The sequence below is a fragment of the Quercus robur genome, chromosome 4 (assembly GCF_932294415.1).
Source record: "Quercus robur chromosome 4, dhQueRobu3.1, whole genome shotgun sequence".
In the NCBI taxonomy this organism is placed as follows: Eukaryota; Viridiplantae; Streptophyta; class Magnoliopsida; order Fagales; family Fagaceae; genus Quercus; species Quercus robur.
Window position 1 is genome coordinate 69825176 of NC_065537.1, and position 21887 is coordinate 69847062.

A 21887-nucleotide genomic window follows, 5' to 3' on the forward strand; every position below is an offset into this window, starting at 1 on the left:
TGGAAGGAAGACAACCTATGAGATAGGCAACCTTACTAACAACAATGCATTTGACAAGCCAAACACCCAATTTCATCACAATCTTCATAGACAATGAAGTTTCAAGCATCAAAAAAAGAAATTTGAGAATAACGCACCACCAATGTGTAATTTTAAAGACAGCAACTGTTGAAAGAGTCTTACCCTGTAAAATCTTTGAAGAATTTGCATGGGATATTGTCGATTCTAGCCGGATGAAACGAGAGCAATCGAAGATGTAATTTCGAACAGCTGCAAGTTCTGCAAAACTGGGGGAGAGTTTATAATGTTGGGTCATATTTCGTTATGTCCATATAACTCGATTATACATAAATCGAGTTACATGCAATCCAAATTTTGAGCACAAGGGCTTGCACATAACTCGATACTCCAGAAAACAAGTTATGTTCAACTTACTCGATTATACGTAAATCGAGTTCCGCTCACTGGGTTTCCACATAAACGAGTTAATTTCAAGTAACTCGATTTTATATAAGTAGAGTTATTCGGCTTGGCATTGGTCCAGATGCAGTCCAAGAGGGTCTTCCACATAAACCGATTCTACGGAAATCAAGTTATGTGCAGTGCAAATAACGAGAATCCAATTTATGGTGGAACGGCTTTCACATAACTCGATAATACAGAAAACGAGTTAATTTCAAATAAGTCGATTATCTATAACTCGAGTTATGTTGCTTGGGCCTCCACACCCAGCCCAAATATTTGGACTGGTCCAGATGCAGTCCAAGACGAATCCAAGTGTACAGGTAGGCGTGGTACATAACCCGATTCTATTGAAATTGAGTTATGTGCGGTGGAAAATCACAAGAATTCAATTTATGTGTACAACGGCTTGCACATAAATCGATATTTTAGAAAGCGAGTTGTGTTTAGTGTTACTCGATTTTCTTGAACTTGAGTTAAGTTGACTCGGCTTACCCACCCAGCCCATATATTTGAACTGGACCAGATGTAGTCCAAGAGGAATCCAAGTGTACAGGTAGGCCTCGCACATAACCCGACTCTAGTGTAATCGAGTTATGCGCAGTGGAAAATCTCAAGAATGCAATTTATGTGTACAACGGCTTGCACATAAATCGATACTTTGGAAAGCGAGTTATGTTTAGTGTTACTCGATTTTATAGAACTCGAGTTATGTTGACTCGGCTTACCCACCCAGCCCATATATTTGGACTGGTCCAGATGCAGTCCAAGAGGAATCCAAGTGTCCAGAATGGTATTCCACGTAACTCATTAAGTGAAAAATCGAGTTATTTTCAGTATACATTACACATATCTTGGTTATTTGAAAAATGAGTTATTTGTATTTGCTTCAATTCCAAGAGAATTGCCACACGTGTGGCTGAAAATCCATACACTTCAAAAGCAAAATCTTATATAAGTTACTATTTAGTTTCCTTAATTTAACGTTTATTTCCAGACGTACTCTTAGGTGTGTTACTACTCTTCTTTATCATCTATTTTTATTTAATTGATATTACATATGATTATAATAAATTATTATTAATTTGACAAATGTTATGATTAGTTATTTATTTATATGCATTCTATCGTTGTTTTCTGACCAATCTTTAAAGTATTAATAATATTTTTTTGACTATTTTACAATATAGTTGTATTGTATACTATTGTGCCTTATACTATGTTAGATTAGTGTATGTAATATGACAATTGTATATACAAAATACCAAAAAAAAAAAAAAAAAATTTAAAAAAAATTATCATTTTATTTTTTAATCCCACAACAAAATCCTAGCTCAAGACACTGTTGACCCCCCTAAAATAAAATCCTGGAGTTGCCATTGAATGTAATATAATTGAATGAAACGCAAAAAGGCCAAAATCCAAACAAAGTTGGAGAAAAAAATACAGCATCATTTTCATTTTAGAATACATATGAAAGTTCATCATAGTAATTAAAAATTATCCAAGAGTGAAACTCTAAACATCACAAAAGTACCCAATCAATAAAGTTGCAAACTAGGATGAACAAAATAGGGATGAATAGTAAAGTTGCAAAATAAACACACTCTAAACATCACATAATACATTATCATCACTTTGCATCCACCCTAACCACTTAATCTCGGCATCTGAAAACGTGGACGTTTAACACAACACCGTCCCTCATAATCAGCTCAAATACGCAAACATCTCCTACTCGCAAACTATTTTCCCTCACAAATGCAGACCAACCAGCTGATATGACACATGATGAACCCCCACTTCGTTCATAAATGTATAGTTTCACAGGCCATAATCGGTCCACAATATGGAGCTTGACAGGGAGTATACTTGCTTTGGTGTAGTCCTTGATAAACCCTTCTCTCGGTAAGTAGGTGATAATGTCTTGGGGAAAACTTTGTACAAGAAACAATAACATATATTTAAAAAATAGTTGAACCTAAGATGATACTATTTGATATCCAAATGATACAGTTAAATATATATACATCTTTTCACCTAAAAACACAAATAAGCAAATCATTACCAACAAAATGTCTAGCAACAAGTATCTAGTGTGACAATCTTTCTAATTGATCTATGAAAAATCAAAGTTAATGGGAGATGCATTTCTAAATTACAAAAATATGTGAAGCTAAAAGCTTACCGCACGATCCTTGCCATTAATGTAGGATGGACGAATGATAATAGTGAAAAGGGGATTTTCTGATTTAAAAGTATTGGCTATAACAAGATTTTTAGCTACACCACCATCTTTCTTAGGATGGACCGATCCTGAAACAACTTGAAAATATGAATTCATGCACATAAAATTAATGGTAAACATGCTAAAATAATCAACTAGTTCCTTACAAAAGTGTAACATTCAAACCTGAACCCTCTCCCTTATAAAAGTGTTTGATGATTTCAACAGAGCTGACATCACTCTCATCATCTTCCATCCTATGAACTTGGAGTTCGTCGTCTAAAGTATAGTCTATCTCTGTTGTAGTGGCATCAAATATGAGTACATCAAAGTGTGAATTTCCTTCATATTTGAAAACTAGCAAGTGCCCCATGGTTAGACCAAGACAGCTTGCAAATTCGGACCAACCATTTTGAAACCAAACCCCCCCATCATGTTGTGTCAACTTGACTTTCCATTTTCTACCATTTGGAATAGCAAGAAAGGCCATATCTGACAAATCCACTCCTGCATGAACTTAACTGGAATCCACTGTAAAAAGAATCTCCATAACATAAATGTAGGCTTTGGAAATAAACACATGCAATCAATCAAGCTCTATGGAGTTGTGCAGCTACCATTGCAGGAAAAATGGATTTAGTGATTGTTAGGTCATAATACTTTCATAAGTATTCGAGGAAGATACTTGTTGGATGAACAAAAGTTCAAAAAAGCAGACAAAATCCTTATAGACAATGCTAGAAAATAAAAGTTAAACACATGGCAGAATACTCCTTAGTTACAGCCCCCCACCCCCACACAAAAAAGAAAAGAAAATGGACTGATCCACAGATTGTTATGACCACATCCACGGATTTTTATCAATGGTCACTGCATTAAGTAAAATGAGGAAGAGGAAAGAGGGAGGAGGAAGAAAGGAAGGACCAAGAACAAATTTATGATTAAGTACAAATCAAACAAAATAAAATAACAATCCATGCAACATTGAAGTTATATTTAATAGCTATAACCTCAATCTGTCTTATTAAGGGCTCGATATTTGACAGTAACAAATCTTATGAACTTTTATGCTTCTTATACAACCTAATCTTATAACCAAAATAACCATCAAATATATTCAGCATCTAATTTTTCTCTGTTGTTGTTGAAATGTAAAAAAATTTGGGGAAATGTTGTATTTTGAGTGCTTGTGTAATGTGTTTGTGATGCGCTTATCCCTGTTTCATTTTTTGTTCATATGAATAAATTTGATGCAAAAGTACTCCGTTATGTGACTGTGTTCTTCTTAAAATGTAACCTACGTATTGCAAAATGAAAGTTTTTATGACTACATGTAACAAATGTAAATTTTTTCAAGAATCACAAATAAAGAAGATCAAGTAGACGACGTGTATAAGCATATGATTTTCAAAGAGGAAAAAGATCATAAATTTAAGCATACTTACAAGCTTTCCTTCTTGAACAGCATTAGGCAGAATAATCTTGAAAAAGTGTGGGGACCGATCAGTAGGACCATCCTCGTTGTCTCTCCGCCATTGAGAAGTCATTGTTCTGGTTCTCCAAAGTTCTGTGCTTTTCAATGAGAAATTGAACAGTTGATGCTTCATACGTTTGAGCACTAAATAGTGGCCAGAACGGCATGTGGTCATACACATAACCCGATTATTAGGAAATCGAGTTATGTGCACTGTGACTCAAAGGAGTCCATTCTGTGCGCAGTATATCTCAGAGGAATCCATGTTGTGTGTGATGGTTTGGACGTAACTCGATATCACTGATATCGGGTTACAGGTAGAATTACTCGATAATATGTTAATCGAGTTATGTGCACTATTGTTGCACAGCCCAAATATTTGCACTGATCCAGATGCAGTCCAAGAGGAATACAACTATCCACATAACTCGACTTTCTGTATTCGAGTTATATTTACTATAAATCAACGGAACCCAACGCGGTACTCGATTATATGTAAGCCGAGTTATGTTCTATGGGCTTCACAACCCAGCCCAGATATTTGGACTGGTCCAGATGCAGTCCAAGAGGAATCTAAGTGTGCAGAATGCTCTTCAACGTAACTCAGTACTATAGAAATCGAGTTACGTTGACTGGGCTAGGTGGAATGCTCTTAAACGTAACTTGGTACTACAGAAATCGAGTTACGTTGACTGGGCTTCCCCACCCAGCTCGGATATTTAGACTGGTCCAGATATAGTCCACGAGGAATCTAAGTGTGTAGAATGGTCTTCAACGTAACTCAGCACTACAGAAATCAAGTTACGTTGACTGGGCTTCCACATAACTCGATGTTTCCTAATTCGAGTTATATTCACTATAAATCAACGGAACCCAACGCTGTACTCGATTATATGTAAGCCGAGTTATGTTCTCTGGGCTTTTCACAACCCAGCCCAGATATTTGGACTGGTCCAGATGCAGTCCAAGCGGAATCTAAGTGTACAGAATGCTCTTCAACGTAACTCGGTACTATAGAAATCGAGTTACGTTGACTGGGCTGGGTGGGATGCTCTTCAACGTAACTCGGTACTACAGAAATCGAGTTATGTTGACTGGGCTTCCCCACCCAGCCCAAATATTTGGACTGGTCCAAATGCAGTCCAAGAGGATTCTAAGTGTCCAGAATGGTCTGCAACGTAACTCGTTAAATGAAAAATCGAGTTAGTTTTAGTATAAACTATCTACTTGAAGTTTTCCTTGCGACTTGCACTGTTTACATTCCATTCAGTATTGGCGTGCTTATTCATCGTAAAAGTGGACCTGTTCATAACCATACTGTGAACAACAACTCATCCATCTACTTCCAACCACATCCATCAATAAATCATTCCCCCATTTCCATTACGCAAATAAAAAAATCATCCATACAAGCTTATTTGTAAGTAAAAAGCCTTTATGCATTTAAATCAGTTGATGTACAAAAGTAAAAAGTTCAATTTCTGCATTTTAAACATTCTTCACAATTGTAACTTGAAACTTGGACAGCATCCGCCAACAATGGTTTTAGGCAATCATGGAGTCTGCGCATTTGAGTTACACCTTTTTTTTGTTCTCTTCAGAAGTTGGCTCCTTTTTGAGGAGTAGCCAACACAGAAATTAGTATACAACCCACATTAATTAATAAATTGAATTGAGAAATACAGAAGAACCTTCAGGCTTGCCTGCTTAAATGACGAGCATCTACAGTTACACCTTGGTAACAATTACAAATCTACAGCAAAACATATACAGTTAGGGAAATAAAGACCCCATGAATACTAGAATATGTACACCACAAACAATAAGATTGAAAGAACACCAAAATTGGCACAGAAGACTTGGAATGGTAATATCTAGGAGTTAAGACTAACTGCAACTACTTGAAGAAGTAATCACAAGATTGCCCAAAATGGAGCTAAATTTGATACAATGGTATTACTATCATGGTTCCAATCTAAAAATTACTCCAGGTATCTTAATTATAACTCATATAATGTAATATCTAAACATGTAAAGAAGAATAACTTATGATATCCCCTTGTTACTATGATTTGTAATTGTTACCTGCTACATATCACCATGGCTTATTCATGCCACATTTCGAATCGAACATGTACGACAATTATGACCCTCTTGGCGACACAACCCACACTTCAACTTTGGTCCATTCTCAATCCACAATGAGGTTGGCAACTCCCTATCCTTGTCATCCATCTCATTGCGGATTCTCGTGGACTTTGGCCGACCTTTCTCATGGATCAACTGCTGGTTTGGCATCACGGTTCTCCTTTCTGCTGGCTCCGGCCATTCTAACCTATCTTTCAGTGGTTGGAATATCGGCTCATAGCTGTGATACCGTTCTTCAACACGGTAGAAATGATCCATATACTCAGTGGCATCATGGTTGTGTTTGGCACAAACTACTATCAAGTGGGAACAGGGGATCTTGTTTGCTTCCCATTTGCCGCACGTGCATGTCATGTCCATGAGGGAAACCCTATGGGTGTGATCTCCCCCACCAGTGTTCAACAGTGAAGACTGTGTCTCCACTGTATATAACCGTTGTTGCGCACTCATCCTTCTAACAATATGGAGCTTCGCCTTCTCTTGATTTGCCTCGAACTTGTCATAGGCATATTTGCACCACACTTGCCCCTCTTCCAACTGCTCTAGGGTTTTGTTTCGACGTTCGTCAAAGTATGAGTTCACCTTGTAAAATGTAAACTTCACCATTGCAGTTATGGGTAAGCTATGTGCGCCCTTAAGTACCCCATCGAAGCACTATGACAGGTTGGTTGTCATTACCCCATATCGGTGCCCATGGTCATGTACAAGTATCCAATTTTCTTGATTTACCTCATTAAGATAGTTGTACGCATCTGGGTTGACATTCTTGATGCAATCCATGGTATTCTCAAACTTCCTAACTTGATTCGCAGTTGCTGCGTTCCATACCAAGTTCTTCAATGGCACACTATTGAAGTTAGTGTTAACATTGCTTACTAAATGGCAGAGGCAATACTGGTGATGTGTTAAGGGCAGTTGCAAGTAGCCCCTAGTGGTGTCATCAAAGCATGATTGTATCCCACGATACCTGTCGGATATTATACACAAATTGGTTCGGTCTGTAACATAGGTTAACAAGCATGCCAAGAACCATCCCCATGTCTTCGTGCTCTCGCTTTCAACAATGGCAAATGCAAGTGGATAAACCTCGTTGTTACCATCTATTGCCATTGCTATCAACAACTTTCCTTTGTACTTGCCATAGAGGTGCGTTGCATCTATGCTTATCACCGGCCTGCAATGCCTGAACCCTTTAATACACGGACCGAAAGCCCAAAATGCGGAGTTGAATATACAAGTCCCCGGGACATGGGGGTCACACTTTAATGTGGTCATAGTGTCTGGATCTGCATTGGACAATGCAGCTAGAAATCATGACAATTTCGCGTACGACTCGTCAAAATCCCCGTAAATACGCGCAACTGCCTTCTGTTTCGCTTCCCAAACATTTTACATAGTTACATCATGCCCATGCCTTGCATGTAACATACTACGCAAGTCCCTTACCTTTCAGGTTAGGTCCTCCCATACATACTTCTCAAGTGCAATGGAGATGAACTTTGAATCCATCATTCGCCCATCAGTCGCTAGCTGCAGGGATAAGCAACTATGGGAACCCTTACATGTACTGATAACCCACATCCCGTGCTTCTTGCTGCAATTGGCCCGAATTGACCACAGACATGCCTCATGTATGCACCGCACTACCAGCCTATTGGTGTCAGACTTGATGACCTTGTATTGCTTATTATGCTCCACAGAGTAGAGGGTCAACACATATTGAACAGAGGCTTTATTCTTGAATAGCATCCCCGTTGCTGGGTGGTCACCTTTATGCCAACTTGTAAGATGTCCTGTACCCAATGCAGGTGATTGGTCATTAATATTGTCCCATGTGTTTGATGTAAACCATTCTGGGATAGGAACTGTTGTAACGCAATCCTCCTCGTTGTTTTCAATTAGTGGTACATCTAAGACCTCTGCGTCATCCACCAGTCCATCAGTATCAATGAACTCTTCATACACATCTCGGCTGGCATCAATATCAATTCCCCTGTCCATATCAGCTTGGACATGTTCATATGTGTGACTAGACCCTCCCACATCATGTGTATGGGTGGCGCCCACCACTTCGGTGTTGTCCAAATGATCAACCACACTACATGGTTGATTATTGTAAGGGAAAGGTGTGGCATTGGCAAAGGAAGGATGCACGTCAAGCGACGATGAGTGTGGCTCTTCCACCCCACTGTCATGCTGTGAACTTGCACTAGCATGGAACCCAATAGCCTCAACATTTACATACAAGTCGGACGCTATGAACTAGGGGGTCCGCTTAATCACTGCCCACATCATGTCCACGTCAGCATCGCAACCCAACGGATTTGAGTTATAGACAACCTGACTACTCACAAGTATCTAGGGGGCACGGTACACGATGGATATCTTATGTGACTCCTTGTCCAACCGTAGAGCTTCCATTATCTTCCGGTGCATTTTTCTCAAGTGTGTTCCCCATTTCAACTCAATGAACTTCTACTTCACTAACTCGCCTCTATAGGACAGCCCATGCAACTCATGGAAATACTGTTCCCCATCATAGTAAACGTAGAAGCAATGACGACCCATGCCAAACCTAGATAAGGACAATTAATTGTGGTTATCATGCAAAAGATAGGGGGTTATGTTAATGCAGCAGTAATTAATCTTTTACAGATGCACTATGATGCTGTCCTAAATATTCTTAACAAACTTGATTCGTTTGGACACAAACATTGGCCTTTAAGGGGAGATGTGCCACAACAAAGAATCAAGGTCTTCCACATATCGCTTGGTGAGGATGCAATAGGGAGTAGGAAAATGCAAACATGGTCAGCAAAACTTGTTCACCTCGCAGGCTTTCTTTTTCAGAACCCACACAGTAAAGCCTTCCAAAACTGAAAGAGCCATACAATTTAAACCTCAGTATACATTACACATCATTGTTAATATGTATGAATGAATGCATATGTCATCATAGGAATTCACCGTACAATGTTTGTTTATATATATGTTTATTTAGAATGATTACATACATATTTCTTAAAAAAATTCTCAAAAAGAATGATTATATACATTACTATATCTATACATATAGAGGAACAATATGTATACAATGTCACTATCACACACACACACACATATAAGATTTTGCTAATGTGTGTCATAAGAGCACACAACAATTAATCGTTTTTTGGACAATTTTTATCGGGATTTTCAATGTATTAACAGTTTTTGCAATACCTAACAAAATGTTTGAAAAAATTGGTGCCCTAAGGACATACATTATATATAAACATACCAATATATGTATGTGTATATATATATACATGTGATCATATATGGGTAGGTAGCTTTGTTTATATTTACATATATTTGCATATACATACATATATATGTGTGTGTGTGTGTGTGTGTGTGTGTGTGTGTGTGTGTGTATTTGTTCATGCCACATATACATCTTATGATATATGGGTAGGTACGTTTCTCTATATATAGATATATCTATACATACATACATTTATGTATCTATATACACACACATAGTGTCAGAACAAGAAAGTTGTAGAAAGCAATCACATTTATACTAAAATGCCAATCCAATTATAAGTAGTTATGTAAGTCAAGAAGTTATGTAAGTCAAGATATACCTGTTAGGAAAGATGTGTCACAACAAAGAAGAAGGGGACCACAGCAACAACGCTTGGTGAGGATGCAATAATGACAAGGAAAATGCCAAAAGAGTTAGCAAACTTTGTTCACCTCATAGGCTTTCTTTTACAGAGACCCAGACACTGAAGGTTTTCAGTACAAATGGAGCAAGGCACGTGCATGGATTCTGAAATGTGGGGAGGGGGAGAATCATAACTCGATATCTAGGAAGTCGATTTTATTAAAAACTCGATACCACAGAAATCAAGTTACTGTTGACAAGACATTTTGAAGTGACGGCAATTTAGAAACTCGGTTATTAAGAAATCGAGTTACTTGTAACTCCGTATTATATTTAGGCACAGATATTGCTATAACTCGATTTCTTTAGAATCGAGTTTTAGGTTCCATTTCCTCTACAAAAAGCCACTTCACATGTAAGAAGGTGCATCCACCATTTTGGTGCAAAGAATCTCCACCATTGCGTGTTTGTAGAGCAGGATGGGACATACCTATGTTGTGTTTAACGGTCGTGTTCCAGGCATATACGACAGTTGGCTAGATGCGAGCAGACAAGTTCATAAATTCCCAAACGCCAATCACAAATCATATAAAGATCGAAGGGAAGCAGAAGCCACATACATGGAGTATTTGCATGGTAATGGTATGGACATGCATGGTGGCGCGTCTGCATCGTGGGCAACTCCAAACATATCAACCTCAACTCCACCTAGCACTTCTCTAAGCAAAGGAACCAACTACGGCAGTGGAGACATTAGGAACACTTTGTTAAGGTATCAGTTGGAAGTTGCCATTGAGGAGCGTGACCACGCAAGGAGGATCGCAAGCTTGAGTGCAAACATGTTGAATGAAGTGGTGGCCCATGTTGTGGGGGATGATGAAGTTGATACACCCACGAGACAACGTATGGGTGCATGAAACGGATCAAGAACGACTTCTTTGCGGTATTTAGTAAGATATGTATACTTGCAAGTAGCTACTTTCATGTGTGTGGTTTAAGTAGAAGTGTCATCGTTTTCCAGTTGTTTGACTGGCAGATATGTATATATGGAAAAATAACCTTATTATTTTTGTTTTTGGACTACTCTGGTCTTATTCGGTCCATTATATCTACTTTGATCTTATTCGATCCACTGTGGTTTCTAGAAAAATTGGTCTACTACATTCTATTTACTCTATTTGATCCTATTCAGTCAGGTTTGGTCGTATGAGATCTATTTGGTTCACTGCAGTCCATTATTGTGTAGTTACAAAATACAAGATCAGCCTATACACAATGAGCCACGATTAACGAATGTACATGACGTCAAAAACAACAATGAATTGCATAACCTCTACATGAACGATTTGGAAATCCACTGGGAGGATTCACTGCAATCCATACCAATCATGAGAAAAAAATGGGAAAAAAACTTTAAGCATGCATTACATAATAAAATTGATCTTGTTTCATTACTTGCACTTGTTAATTTCATTATTGTCTTCGTGTTTTGTTGCTTGTTCCCATTATTGCTTGTTTTTGTTGCATGATTTAATTTTAAACCATCATGCCATGAAAATAAAAGAACTACTTTTGTTTTAATTGTTGTAATAAATTCAAATGATGATTACTTTTGTGTCCTTTAAATAACACAATGAGCTTTAAATTACCCTTACTTATTTAATAGATAACAGTGGTAGAATTGGTCACCATTTGATCCAATTCTGCCAAAAGCTTCATGAATGAATTAGTTCTCTCGTTAACCAAGAGAAAAACACAACAAAAAAGAGTTATTGTTACATTGTACAAAGTTTTTAAAAAATAGAAAGTATTAAGCATAAGCTATTAGAGAATACTGTGGTTTATTTTTTTGTCAATTTAGAACTATAATTAAAAAAAGAAAAAGACAAGATTTAGATTAGATTATCACCAGACATGATCATTTCCATTGGGCCAGAAGATATTGGTCAACTTATGAGTTTCTTCCTTGGAGGTTGCATTATCAATCAACATGCATTCAAAAGGAGCAGTAGCCCATGGAAAGGCCTTTCAGAAGTGACTTTCCTTTTGGTTTCTATGGGGAACTCAAACTCTCCAACTGAGCTAAACATTGTGTTGTGAAGCTCCAAAGGAATTTTATTGCCGAGTTCTGCTACAAAAACAACTGTACTCTTCAAGTGCACGGCAAACATCTTTGCGAGCTAACAACCATGAACTTGTTCCAGGCTTCAGCTCCAAGTTGGAGAAATCAAGAACCAGAATCATCTTCGCTTGTGTTTGGATAGCCATGGTTTGTCTTTTGTTTTGAGGGCTGTGAAGCCAAAACTGGGTAATGCATTGGTATGCATTAATGCTGTTATTTATAGATAGATGTCAATCAATGCAAATAGCGTCTTGAAAGTTGAAAGACAAGAATGAATGGAAGCTAATGATTGGAGGAATACAATTAATTTTTTTATACGTACCATTTTTTTCCCATACTCCATCATGTGCAATGACTACAACTGGACAGTGGAATACTAGAGGTTTCAATACATACATTACTATATCTTCCCTCTAGCTGGCTCCACTGGACGAAATAGAGCACCTATGAGAGTGGTCTTCCCACTGCCAGTTCTGCCAACAATACCTATTTTGTGCCCTTCCTCAAATGTGCAACTGATCCCCCTCAGAACAAGTGCATCAGGCCTATATTTAATCTGTTTTATCATTGATATTCTTAGAATCTCAGCATAAGAACCTTCTTTAATTTTAACATTAAATCAAAAAAATAGTTACCTGCAAACCATGTATGTCAACTTTACCCACAGATGGCCAATTTGATGAAGGCTGGTTCCCTTCTAACGAGAACATTCTTCAGGAAGGTTTGGTGTAATGCCCTTGTAAAAACCTCAAAGACCCTTGAACCTAGAAGCCCCAACAGAATAAATTAGCCTTATAGATGAGAAAATGTCTCAAGTTTATAATGAAAGTAAGAACGTCTAAAAACCTAAATCAAGTTTGTGACTCAATGGGGTGAGCCAAAATCTCCCACCTTCACAACTTGAGATCATTAGCTATTTATTCTCTTATAGCATTTGCGAGAAAATGCACAAATTTAGTATTTTACTTATAGAAAAGACCAATGTGTTTGCACTTTAGTTAGAGCTTTCCTTCTTCGGCTATGAAAATTGAATTTGGGCTAAATACTTACCGTGCAGTTTCCTTCACAAGGAATGAAAGGGTCACATTGTCAAACCTGCAATGGAGCTCTTACAACCTAGAAATCAAAGTCACCCAACCATATAAGAAGCAATGATCAACTAACAAATGAAATCAACAATTCATGGTCTAACACCACCCAAGACAAATGCCTACCTGGAATGGAAGAATAGCAGCAATTGTAGAGGATGCACCCAGAACAGCATAATCCTCTATATTCTGGGAAAAAAATGATGTACACTATAAGAATTAATATACCATCAAACATTCATATCAGAGATACAAACACCACCCAATTAATAACATCACAAAGCAACCAATTATATTCCTGGAACTATGTGTAACTTACAAAGTTGTAAAAGCAGTGCAAAAGCCTACACTTAACTCCAATGAGTCTTTCTTAACTTAAAATACTCCTCGTATACAATACTCAGAATGCCCCATGTTCCAAATGCTTTAGATAAATTATAGTGGACATTACAACTTATTGTGCCTTATATGTTGATAAGTGGAGTACTATTATAGATAAATAGCGATGAAGTATGATATAAACTCCAAAGATAACATACTTGTAATACTCCTATAAACTTAGAGGGCACTAGCCATACTACCAAAATTCGTCAATTATTAATACTCCTATATACTTATTTTTCTTTTTAAAAAAAACCAATGGAATCTTAGTTATGGACAGGAGATCCATTCAGACAAATGTGTGACATGGGCAAGAAGATACATCCAAGTTATCACGCATCTCACCTTCGTATATTTTGTTTAGATTATATCCACCCACATCAAGGCCAAATGACAATTGGCATAGCAAATGCCAGCAGAAACAAACTAAAATCCACTATACAATCCTGCATGTACACAGCCTATCCGGTCCAGTAATAGAACCACAGATTCAACATACAAATTTCTGTTAGTTACATCTCTCCATTAAACTAGGACTTCAGTTATCAAAAACATGACAAGACAGGAAATTTCCAAATTTGCCAAAAGGGAGTAAGGGACCCATTTGTCAATGCAAACGTGTACATTGATACTTCTAGTATACGAACATTTATACAGTTATGCAGACCCAAATTCCAAAGAGCATTGATTGTAGTGACTTACCAAGAGTTTATCATCACTTTTAGATTCCCTTCTATTACTTCCAGGCCCTCACTAGGTATATGCATGTATTGATTTAGCCTTTCTACAGAAATGACATAATTTGGTAAAGGGCACTAATATTGAATTGAGAAGACGAGTGACATGTTTAATGAAAGACCATAACAAAGTGTCATTCCAGTAAATCCTACAATAAAAGGAGAAAAAGTTATAGAGAATCTAATATGCATGTTTTACAGCTCAATATAACTCCACAATCATGTTTAAAAAAAAACCATCTCCATTAAATTGAAGCACCTATACAAGAGCTGTAAATCGTTACAGATAGAAAAGATAACTCTTCAAGGTAAAACTCACCAGAGTTAACAGTTCCGGGAGGAAGCCATGACCGTGCAGAGTGCTGAAGAGGCAAGAACTGCACTAAGTGTTTCTAATCTTAGGATGAACCACTCATTTGCTGCAAATCTATGGAAAAAAGGATTAACATTTCTGTCAATCAGTTTAACAGGACCAATAAAAGAATCGGTCTTCGTCCTTAAAAGCTCTTATAGTCATGGCGCCAAGCATTGTAGAGACTCGGATAAATGATTTGCTACAAAGGAGTTGGTTGTGCCATTGATCCGCATAAACTTCGTCATGAAACTCTTTTACGAAAAGTATCAAATTCCTTCTTCCTGCTTATCAACAATGCCACACATTTGTTTCTCAAAAAAAAAAAAAAAAAAAATTACTCTCTTACAACCCACTTTACTGTAGCTAATAACATACAAAAACACAAGAAAGTTTGGCTTCGAATGAATACCAATCGAGACATTTGTCCATTTGCAATCAAAAGTCCAAGCGCAGAAAAACTTCCTAATACATCAATAAATACAATACACCTTATGGGTTTTCTCCAAAATATCAATTTCTTGACAACAAACACATTAAGAGCCAGTATTCTCCCCAAGCAATGATCTAGAAATAGATGCACAGCCACCAAGATTCTCCCCAATTAGAACATTTTGCATGCTTATTCCAGTCACCTATACACATGAAGAATAAGCATACAGGGACAATCAGGCTCAATGGCCTTTTCATGTCCACCATTGCAGTTAGGTCTAAAAAAAATACTACTTTAAAAGAAAAGTGAAACGGAATTATGCAGTCACCTATAGGCAGGAAGTATAAGCATACACTAAGGCATTTAATGATCTTTTCGTTTCTGCCCATATGCCCTAACAAGTCTAATCTTACCTATTTTATCAGACACAACAACATAATTAAATTAACATAATCAATCAAATGTGCAGTATAAGTAGCTCAAGAAGATGGGAAGTGTAGACAAAGTACATACCATCACCGGTCCCGCAATCGGGAGTATGCGCACGCGGGCATCGCGATCTCCGCAAAGCCTCCACCGGCTCAATGTCCTCAGCCAGTATCTGCTCAATCTGTACAGCCTCTCCGTGGGGGGTTTGAGATGAAGCTAACATGGTGGGGTCCACATGCACTAGAGGTGGGGTGGGCATGCCTGGTGTGGAGACAAATATGCATCCACCATCATAGGCAGATCCACTGAAAACTGGGGGCGACATACGAGGAGGGCCCTCATAGTCCGTACTAGCACCATGGGACGTAGTCTGGGCTAGAACAGTGCCCTGATGACCGACGCTCTGGGATGGCCTAGCACCATCGCCAGACGTGCATCGTGGTGTCCTGCCGCCGTCATCAGACAGTACCCAATCAGTGCTAAGCCATGCCTCTTCTGCACCCGACTCATTCCCTTCCTCGTAGATGGGACCCAACTCGGTCGTACGGCCGCAACCAGCTTGACCACCTCCACGATGTCCACCCCCACGAGACCCACCACGTTGCCCGCCACGAACTGGGGCCTGTGTACCGATGTCAACTGCTTCTGCAAGTGCATTTGCCAATTTAAGTTGGCCTAGCTCCTCCACAAGCTCTAGTGTAAATGTAAGGTTAGTGTGCATGTCAGAACCTTCATCGCACCTCTGTATAGACCTAATCATCAACCGAACCTACAAAACAAGGGCGTCATAAAAGCAAGAACGCAGGTATGATGCAAAACTTGGATAAATCTGTTCCAAAATCAAAAGAAAAAAGTAGTAAACATAGCTAATGAAATCCTTATATTACTTATAATTATTAAGCATCTTTAAAAAGACAGTGTATAAAAATAGGGGTTGGCCCCCCTATGCAAAAATTTATAGTTCCAACCCAGCACTCAGGAATTTTCAATTTCCTGTTATGTTTATCGCTATGCAATCTAAACATTGAGATAATACTTCTAAAAAACACGTATGGTTGGTTGTACATAAGTTCAATCTTAGCATAAGTGAAAATATCAGAATTTCACTTCTGTATCTAGGCTTCACCAGAGTTACAACTCCATTAATATCACATTGCAATCAGGACACATATTTTGACGTTACTATTTCCTAAGGTACACGTCCAAATCAAATGAATTGAAAATATCAAACGCGAGCTTAAAGTTTCAATTAAGGAAAGTACCAAAAATTACAACATATATCATACTTGAATCTAGTAGTCCAACACATCTCCTTACTGCATACTTGCAAGATTTGAAATGACCTTTAAGCTGTTGGGAATTGCATTCTACCAACAGTTTAGTAAGGGACTTCCCAGTCCTAGAGGTAATATCTATCAAGGAATATGTGATTAGCTTTCAGTCCTGGAGGTAAGGCTATCTGAACTATCATGAAATGTGAATTTATCACTACTACACAGAGTTGCACCGTCCATTTGGAAGTACAAGCCAACCAAAAACAAAAAATTAAACAAAAAATAAATAAAAAAAGAATAAAACCCAACCCAACCCACCCTTTTTAAAATTCGAATGTAATTATATGAACAAAGGTGTGGTCATCATTAGTCATTGCCAATTAACCATTCCTCACGCAAACAAATTGGATCAAGGCAAATTCAATTCGTTATGAACAACTTAAATCATGCAGTATTTTTTTACTTTAAAACATAATGACAGACTCATGCAGTATTTTTTGACTTTAAAACATAATGACAGAGAAACTTATAGAGATGTAACAACGATAATTATTGTGGAGTTTTGCATGCATGATAAAGCTGCTGAAGATATTTAATCGAATAATGGTTTCATCCACAAAATAGGAATTGTTGCCTCACCATGAGTTCCCAGTATGCAAACTCCGGTGTTATGTACCACCTTGTGTTGCGATTGTACCACATCATGTACTCAACGAGGTACGTATCATCGCTGTCTAGGAGAGAGGACCCGCGAACTACATTCTCTCGGTTGGCCCATTGCTAAATAAAGGGCGCATGTTCTTCCTCCCAGTTCTTCTCCCATTTACCCTGGAGGGATATCTTGTGAAGGGTAGTCAACGTATCCACGACATGTGGAACTGGTTGCTTCATCCCAAACTGACGGAGGACCCGCTCAGGATGATGCCACTCCACTATCGAAAAGTATATCAATGGCACCTCGGCCCTCCAAATATGCTACCCGGCAGTGCAATACGCAGGTAGGGAGCCCAGCGTATGCGTGTACGACTCCCATGCAATCTGCATAAATGGATTATGTTTGTGATAGAGAGACATCATACTAATTTAAGATTATGTTTGTGATATGTAATATGGAAAGCATGGAATTTCTTGCTTCTAGTCGTACACAAAATCTTCAGGGATTATTGGGCAGAAAGTAAAAGAACAACAACATTGACCTGCAGAAAATATTAAAAGATCTAGGTTGTTCATGTCCACCATTTTCAGCCCCATTTTCATATGCATAACATTCAAAGCTAATTGACACCATCAAATACTAGGGTTTTCAATTTGAACCAGACTTAGAAGAGGGTACTAGAGCATCCTTATGGCTATAAGATGAATCCAAGTTGATGATTTTGCAAAATCTGTTTATCGTAATAGAAATATTGTACTAGATTAATTGCATTAGTCATTAACAATGTTTCAATGAATCAGAACAAAATGACTATTAATCATTCTAACACTAAAGTAACTGTACTTAATTTTCTCTTGAAGCTATAAAAAATATGGAGGGAAGACATATATAAGGTCTACTGAAGACATTGAATTTCAAGTAGCACTTTATATTGCAAGAAATGGAAGCTATGTAAATTATTACATGGTATAATCCTCATCAAATACTGTTATTATATTTCTATGTAAATATATTTTCTTATAAATTTTAGTGTTGGAAATTATGTAAGCCTTTTAGTTATCTCAAAATAATCATGTCAATGTCTAAAATTACATTCCTCTTGATGAATATGGTGAGTAGCATATTTTGCACACTTCTAAAATTATATGAATAAAGTAGTCATTAATAATCCACAGCTTTTAATAATTTTAGGACTATTAAGGCAGCTAAAGTGGGGACAACTTAAAGAGTTGCATGCTGCAATTAAATTGTGCTCTCCAACTTTGGTGCAAGGAGCACGAACTAAATTTTCATTTAGGTCAACAATAAGAGGTAATGTGTCAAGCGTCTTCATGTTTTCTCATATATCACTGATTAACACTTATTTGTTTCTTTAAACTTAGGCCATTGTTTTCCAAGAGGACAATGGAGGCTGTGCAGCATTTCTTACTAACTATGCGAAACAAAATGTTACTGTACATATTCAAAATATACCACTTGAATACGTAAATCGAAGTCAAACAGTATTCTACTAGACTGTAAAAATATAACCTTCAACTCAATAAAGGTAATTTATAACTTACAATGTAACAATGTTTTTTGCATCACAATAACAATGTTTGTAATCCTGGATACCCCTATGTTAGAAGAAGAAATACTAAATTGTCTACTTATTAGGCAGAGCAATAACTATGGTTTTAAGCTCATAACATTTTATTAATTAATTACAAACCGTACAAGCTTAAATTTTATTTGTTTAATCAAATTTGTAGCATATATTGTTTGCGTTTTGAAAATATCATTTGTATTCTAATATGCCTTGATTCCCTTGTTCTGAAAAGATCCATATTTGTCAAGTTTATAGTAGGAAATTTGTTGTTTAGAATTTAATTGATATCTTGTGCGTTTACAATCATTCGGCTTATATAAAGTCTTAAGAAATATTGTTTTGAAATTTTTTCTTTTCTTTTGATGGTAGGCTAAAAGTTCTATTTTCTCTTGTGTTAAATAGGTTGAAACGGTGTATAATGACATAATCAGTAAATCAACACAAACTTTTGATTCAGTTAGTAGCTGGAAAGAATTTAAAGATGTCATCGTGAGTTTTGAAGATGCATCATTAAAATCAAATGAATTACTTGAGCACACAAATACAACCAAAGACAAATCTGATTATCTTTGGTATACTCTTAGGTAAATTCATTTCTCATTGAATTATAACCAATTACATAATCCAATATGTGTGCCTTCTCTTCATTGCATCAGATTAATGACATTTGTAACAATTGGTGGGTTTTTTTTTTTTTTTTTTTTTTTTTGTTGCAACACAAGTTTCAACTCACTTTGTCTTGCACTAAACCAAGAGTTCATGCTCAATCTTTTGCGCATGTTGCACATGCTTTTTTGAACAACATATACATAGGTAAGTTACTTATTCAATTCAAACATCTTGGAAAAGGGACAATTTCTTCTGTCTTCTTTTTTTTTTTTTTTTTTTTTTTTTTTTTCGATGTAAATCCCAAACGTTTCCGTACATAATGAAGGATATAGCCAAATTCTTCTTAATATATATATGACTAAATTTAAATATAACCCATTGATCTAGCCCAACTTAACCTGAGTCATGTGAGTTGGGTTGCATTGGAAAAAACCCTTCAATCCAACCCAACTTGGAAAAAACCCTTTGATTTAACATTCAAGAATTTTTTACTTTATGTTTGGTCGTATTCATGCAGGTGCTATAATGGAAGTTCTAATGTGAAGTACTTCACGATGGACATTCCAATTGAGTTAAATGGTGGGATGAAAATCCAAGTATCAAACAAAATGATGGGATAGTATTATGAAATCAACTCATTCCTACAACAATCCAAGAATTCAAACTAAAATAAAAATAAAAACGTGGTCATGCAATTGAGGGAAACGAAAATAAAAGCATGTGCAGTGCGTTTGAGGGAAACGTGCTTGGCCCGTAGTCATAAGAATTGAGGGAAATGTGGGAAACGTGGTCATAAGAATTCAAACTAAATTAACCGAATACCTGCTTGGCCCGTAGTGTAGCTAGTGATGCCAGGTACGCAGCAAGGACGTGCGTGGCATGCTCTACGGTGCATTTTGGCCCACTCCACCTAGCAAACATGGGGTGTCGACAAATGCTCATTACTGAACCTTACATTTAACAAACTTTGCTTTTATATTTCACATCCATATACTAAGCGTTGATAAGTTTCTTTTGTTTGTTAGTTTGGCATATTTTTAATTATATGAAAGAGACAAATAAAATGTAATATACTATTACACATAAATAATTATTCCTAAGAGACACTTAGCTTGAATAATGAGAACTCAATGAACGTACCTAATGGCAAGAGGTCCTGAGTGCACTGGCGGTAGAGGCGACCTCACAACAGGGCATAGTCGTGGGAACCTTGAATAGGCCCATAGCTGCACCAACAAGAGTGCTCCTCCAATCTGCACCGCATCCTTCTTCGATGCACCACAAAGTTGCCTATACAGCCAGGCCAATGCTGCACTACCCCAGCTATGCCGTCTCGCATTACTGATTGGGTTGAGCAACTGCAGAGGTAGCAGTGAGACCCGGTCTGCAAACTTGTCCATGAACAAAAGGGCCCCCATCCGTACAAGTAGGTGGTAGCGGGCATGTTCCTACACAACTTCGTCACCAGCGTTTGCAGCTAAGGGAGCGGCAAACTGTGCATCAAGCCAGTTGTATTTTATCCTCGTCCTTGCAAGGGTAGACTTGTTTGAGTTTGGTATCGAGGGCGGAGTTTTATGGCCCAGCAACTCTTCGCACAGCTCGCTCCATACATAGTCTGTCCTCCCAGTGACAGGCAACCCATCCACCGGAAGACCCAGCATCACCTTCATATCTTGCAAGGTGATACCCATTTCTCCATGGGGTAAGTGGAACATGTGTGTCTCCGGACGCCACTGCTCGACCAACGCCGTGATCAAGGCGTGGTCGACCTCCATATCAGGAACTTTGAATAAACCAATCAAACCTGCTGCATCTATGTATTGCATGATACGTGGGTCTAACCCACCCTATGGCAATACACATTTATGGCGTCGAACCTTTATCATGCTAGGCACCTCCTACACACGGACGAGTATTGTGTTAGGTAGTGCACACGAGGTAATTATAAAACAGACATGTATTAATAATACTACTACATACCTCATCAGCGGCGCACCTCCAAAGCGGACTTGACCGATGATTCGGCTGCTAGGTCAACTAGGTATCCATGTCAAGTCCAGGCCGCACTCTATCTAGTGCCTGCATATCTAACATGGCAGCAAATAGATTGTTAGCAATTTTCTAACAAGTAAACCACAATTAATATAAAATAAAAGCATGGATTCAGTAAGACATATTATGACCCCAACAAGATTGTCAACATCACTTCTTAAAGCTTAAATAAATAAGAACTTGCCATAAAAAAAATTATTTCAA

The 21887-nt window shown here is 37.6% G+C and overlaps 1 protein-coding gene and 1 long non-coding RNA gene across 2 annotated transcripts; both read right to left on the minus strand.

Annotated features, from left to right (window-relative positions):
* Positions 1-2119: 2119 nt before the first annotated feature.
* On the minus strand, positions 2120-4236 carry LOC126722493 (B3 domain-containing transcription factor VRN1-like). Its single transcript, XM_050425651.1, has 5 exons — positions 4131-4236; positions 2876-3196; positions 2651-2778; positions 2493-2502; positions 2120-2388 (listed from the first exon to the last, which is right to left on the minus strand). Exons 1-5 carry the CDS (start codon positions 4234-4236, stop codon positions 2120-2122), a joined length of 834 nt encoding a protein of 277 aa, XP_050281608.1.
* An 8248-nt stretch (positions 4237-12484) lies between these two features.
* LOC126723524 (uncharacterized) lies at positions 12485-13218 on the minus strand. The gene is made up of 3 exons (XR_007654366.1): positions 13136-13218; positions 12721-12849; positions 12485-12641 (listed from the first exon to the last, which is right to left on the minus strand). It is a non-coding gene; the product is annotated as an uncharacterized LOC126723524 (long non-coding RNA).
* Positions 13219-21887: the final 8669 nt, after the last annotated feature.